This window comes from Gavialis gangeticus, unplaced genomic scaffold, assembly GCF_001723915.1.
Source record: "Gavialis gangeticus isolate Ggan-Ray unplaced genomic scaffold, GavGan_comp1, whole genome shotgun sequence".
Lineage (NCBI taxonomy): Eukaryota > Metazoa > Chordata > Crocodylia > Gavialidae > Gavialis > Gavialis gangeticus.
In genome coordinates, this window is record NW_017729031.1 from 58,796,875 (window position 1) to 58,802,077 (window position 5,203).

Here is a 5,203-nt window from a genome sequence, read left to right on the forward strand (position 1 = left end):
GGGGGGGTTGTGCAGGGGTATAGGTGTGGGGGTGTCAGGTTTGTGGGCGCAACACTTTCTCATGTGTGGTGTGCCTTCTGTAGCGTCAAACTCCTACTCAAACACCTTTTGAGGCACACCTCAACACACGTGCATGCTCGTGTGGACGCGGCCTTAGAGACTGTTTCAGAGTGTCATGAATTTTCATAGGCAACAATGAATGATCCATTAGCCTCTAAGGGCACATCCAGATGTGCATGAATGTTTGATTCCCTGGGGACAAGTAGCGGTGGCGCACCTTGCACTGCTGCTACTTGTCCCCGAGGAATGCCAGTGCTGCGCATGTTTTGGTGTGCAGCAAATTGCTCCGGGTGGGGTAAGGGAGGCTGGGGCCAGCACTGTGCTGGCCCCAGCAGCCTTACCTGGGGTCCTGGGGGCCTCCCACGGCTGCAGCTGTGGCAATTCTGCCACATAGAGCCTGGCTGGCAGCTGCAGCACAGCTCCAGGTGGCCCAGCTCCACTTTTCAGCAGCGCATGCTGTCTGAGCTTGTGGTGCACCAGGTTTTTCCCACTTTTTTTTTTTTGTTTGGTTGTTTGTTTTTACCCCTGGATATCCAAGGGTCAAAAAAAACCTGTGGGTGGGGGGGGAACCCAGTGCAGCACATGCTTGGGCAGTGTGTCCTTGCAGTGCAGAGAACACTGGACTGTGTGGTATGTGGTGCTGCAAATGTGTTCGCAGTGCCACATACCACACAGCTGCGCTTATCAGGATGTGCCCTAAAGTGCTATCCTGCCCTACCTTTGCTGCTTAGGAGTTGCATCTATTTGTTTATGGTAGAGTAAGCCCTGAACGTAAAAAGAGGTTAGCAAGCATGAGCCCCTACTCCTAAATTGTTAATGGACTTCCTTTCCAGGATTGTTCCTTTTACATGTTGGGGTGTAAGAAAAATACAAAGCAGTCTTGAGGTAAAACTTTAGTGGGCTTAATTTAAACTGAATTACTGATGTTAAGCAAAGTTGTTAATCAAAATGTCCTCAAGTCCAAACATAATTTGGGTTTAAAATATGGAAATCTTTGTAATGTGAGACTACATACATACAGGCTACCTGGGCAACTTCATTTATTGTAAATTCCTACTACTGATATACATGCAGTAAAGAAGCTGTTTTGGAGATGAGGGTGTTTTCTGACACTTCTGGATACTAATCTGATGCATATTTGGTTAGGTGCTTGAAGATGTAGATCAGTGTTGTCAAGCACTTTCTCAGAGGTTGGGAACGCAGCCATACTTCTTCAATAAGCTGTAAGTTACTGTGTTGAAGTGGTTTAGTATTGTATTACTGTCCAGAGAATATGTATCTAAATATGGTATACTTGTCATTCTTTAATATTTTATAAGTAATTAAAATATGGGAATAAATCTTTATATTGCATACATAAGATTTTCTGAAATAGTGAAGTAATTGCAAATTTCTGAAATAGTTTATGGAAACTAGGGGTGCACTGATGCAGAATTTTTGTGCTGATGCTGGTGGCTGATTTTTAACTAGCCATATCGGCCAATACTGATCTGATTTTTTTTTCAATATTCAGTTGGGCAGTATGAAGAGTGGTGTCTGTCTGGTAAGTCTGTTGTGGGGGGAACAGATGGAGGCCCCTGTGGTGAAGGAGGGAGTGGAGCTGGGACTGAGGCAGGCACTGCACAGCCAGGGTGGAATAGGGCATGGAGCTGGGAGGAGAGGGGGGCAGCTCCCTCCACTGCACACATTCTGGGAGGGCATGGGGGCATGTACCCCCAGCTGTGTGCGTGGGTTGAGGACGGGGTGGGGCTGCACCAAGCTCTTCCCGGAGGGGGGGTTGGGCAAGGGCTGTGCTTGGGGCGGATAGCAGCAGTGCTGGGAGGAGGGTTTATGGGGGGGCCACAACCACCCCAAAATTTGCTATAGCCCCTGTTGCAGCGCCTGTCCCAGTGCCACCCCCAGCCTGCAGCAGCAGCCTGTCCTCGCCTCACGCACAGATCTGGGAGCACACGCCCCCCCATGCCCTCAGCATGTTCAGCAGCGGCCCCGCAGTGGGTGGCTGGGGCTAGCCTCCTGGAGTGTATAGTCCTGGCTCCACCTGCCCTGCAGAGCACAGTGGGTAGGCAGCTGGGGCTAGCTTCTTGGAGCCTAGCCCAGCCCACCCCACACAGATCCAGGGGCACATGCCCACTCCCATGCCCTCCCAGACCAGCAGCAACAGCTGCCAGAGGAGCCACCAGAAGAGCAGCTCCTGGACTGGTAGCATGTGGTGGTGTGCAGTGGCAGGAATCCCCCTCCCTGAGTCCCATGCCTCACTGCCTCAGCTCAGCAGCTTGTCCTAGCCCCAGCCCCAGCCCCAATCCCTCCCTTGCTGTTGGGGTGTTGATTCCCCCCCCCCGCCACGTCACTCTTTCCCTCCTGCCCACCGCAACAGACTTACTAGCTGGAGGCAACTGTTTCCAGCGTCGGCAAGAACTGCCTGTGTAGTCTATGGCTGAATCTCCGAATCGATTCAGAGGCTTCTGATTCGATTTGGACCTTTTAATGGGTCTCCTGATTCGATTCGGACTTGGAGTTTTGGTTGCCATATCTCCTCCAAATCGAATCAGCTTCCAAAGCTTCTCACAGCCCTAATTTATTGGTGATGTTATCGGCCACGTCAGCCAAAAATAGCCGATTTGACAATGAAGTCAATTTTCCTTATCAGTCCCGATCCAATATGGGACCTATGTATTGGTGCACCTCTAATAGAAACATTTTCTTTAAAAGTTTTTTTCTTGTTTTCCTGTGATTTGATATTGAATATACAATTTATGTAGTTGAAAAGCTCTCTGTAAAAGAGAAAAGTGTGCTTTAATATATTTAGGTATAATAGCATCACAGTATAAGCTTTGGTCCATCAGTCAAAGCGTGTATGATGATGCAGTTTTCATCAAGACAGCTCTTCCTGTATAGGTTATGTCAAGTGAGTGTTGAAGGAGTTAAACAACTATCATCTTCATGCTTATCCTGGACTATTGGGTAGTGTGAAAGTGCTGATATTCTTTAATGAAGGATTTAACTGCACAGAAGAAGATGCTTTGCTTGTGCAAATTCTGTACTTTTTTTTACAAAACCTCAACCATGAGCTGATAGGACATACAGCATCCCCTTTGTGTTCATCAGTTGACTAAGATCCTTGTACGCATCCATTGCCAGGGCATTTGAACCATCAAGAGATGTAAAAATAGACATTTTTGGGGGGGGAATATATTTTTAAAAATGCTATCTTGTACTCTTTTTATAATCCTGGGTTCATGTCTGGACTAGTTTTTAAAATGTTACAGAGTAACAATTAAGGGTAGATCACAATGATAAATTAAAACTGCTTGTACCATTACAGGCTAAAAAAGCAGGTTGTGGTTAACTAAGGGCTTACTATAGGAAGTTTATGTAAAGGAAGCAGGAGAGTGCATAGTGAGGGTGTGTCTTGTCCAGCCCTTCCACAGGGTCAGAAATGAAGGAAATGGGGAAGTAAATTACTGGACATTGGCTTGTTGGCTTTTCCCAGAGCATAACCATACTTATGCCAGCTGTTAACTAGACTTCAGTAACATACTTTCAAAGTAATTTTAAAAAGTTTTTTTAAAGTTGTCTGAAATATCACTGAAACCCTTACTGGACCTATTAGTCCAGTAAGAGATTCTTCTGGGTGAAAGGTATAGAGCTTTTACTTTGTTCAGGTGTACCAAAGATGTTTTTATTTTTTTGCATATTGACCAGTATTGTGGAAAAGTTTGTGGGCAGACAATAGAAGGCTTGTATACAAAGTCCTGAGTGTGACTACAGACTTAATCAAGAAACTGCTGCCTGCCCCCCCCTCAGAAAAATGAATTTTCTGCGCCTCAGAAAAATGAATTTCTAATAAAAATTTCTACATCCCAGAAAGTTCAAAGCTGTTGTTGGACCGGAAGACTGTGGCTTTTAATTTTGTTTTCTTCATTTCTACGTGACTAATTTGAGAATCATGCTGAGAATTAACAGCAACATGTATTAATTTATCCATAAAATACCATATTTAATTCATCATCTTAACCAAACAGAACTAAAGGTTTAAAATGGCCAGTTAGATTACCTCATGAAATGCTTGGAATTTAGTGAACTGAATATTAAAAGAATATTATGAATAAAAGAGAGATTTTTTTCATTGTGGTTTGACTTCTAGAGACCTTTTTTTATCTCCCCCCTCCCCTCCCCTCACCCTTTTGTAGGCCAACAGAACTAGATGCTCTGGTATTTGGACACCTTTTCACTATTCTCACTACTCAACTGACCAGCGATGAACTCTCTGAAAAAGTGAAAAACTACAGCAACCTTGTAGCATTTTGCAGAAGAATAGAGCAGCAGTACTTTGAGGGTCGAGATAAAGACAGCTCTTCTACATCCAGATTTTCAAAGGGGCCTTTACTGAGATAGATGTTTGGTTGGACAGGGGTGGAACAGTTTCTGAAGTTTTCTGATTTAATTATTTAACAGGCTTGTTTTGGTTTTAAAAATGAAAGCATGTAATAACCTCTGAAGCTGCCAAATTATTCTGGAATAAGAGATGTTCTTAATGTCGCTTTGTGGTATAGAATTCATTGTGTACGTCTACCATGGGCTGTCTTCACTTCAATAGCCTGTATGCCATGTTAATTCTGAAGTGACCTTGGAACACTACTGTATTGGTATTTAAAATAAAACATACCTACTTGAAAGTTTCTCTCTGATCTTTTTTCCCCTCAAGCTTTTTACTGAGTCTTGTATATCTGTAATTAAATAACATCTTCCCAAGCAGAATGACCAAAGGAAAGCAGTTTTGCATTCCAACACCAAAGAATTGGTTTGACTATGTGGTAAAGCTGGCAAAGGGAAAATTCCTGTTCAGTTATAACTAGAGTGCCCTTTGAAAGTCAGTATGTTTACACAAAGGGATTATACCATTCAAGAAATCTAGCTACCTGGTCTAGAATGCTGATGTAAGGTCCTATAACACCCCTTCTGCTTTCCACGCACACTGTCGCTGTTTAATCTAGAATAAATATTTGAGGTTTTGTTTGTATTTTTCTTAAGCCTTTTTCAGATACTTGCAGGGTAACAAAAAAGGTTTCTACAAGTATGTTAGCAACAAGAGGAAGGCCAGAGAAAGTGTGGGTCCCTTCCTAAATGGGGGAGGCAACCTAGT

At 44.0% G+C, this 5,203-nt stretch overlaps 1 protein-coding gene across 3 annotated transcripts in view; it reads left to right on the forward strand.

The window, feature by feature from the left end:
- Positions 1-4,740, forward strand: part of MTX2 (metaxin 2) — a 73,023-nt gene extending 68,283 nt beyond the window's left edge. For 2 of the 3 annotated variants that reach the window (XM_019522984.1, XM_019522986.1), the window contains 2 exons: positions 1,207-1,283; positions 4,251-4,740. In XM_019522984.1, the coding sequence (XP_019378529.1) occupies positions 1,207-1,283; positions 4,251-4,455 (282 nt within the window). In that variant the 3' untranslated portion in view covers positions 4,456-4,740. The remainder of the gene's footprint in view (positions 1-1,206; positions 1,284-4,250) is intronic. The other variant, XM_019522985.1, reaches the window with a different exon arrangement.
- The last annotated feature ends 463 nt before the right edge of the window (positions 4,741-5,203 follow it).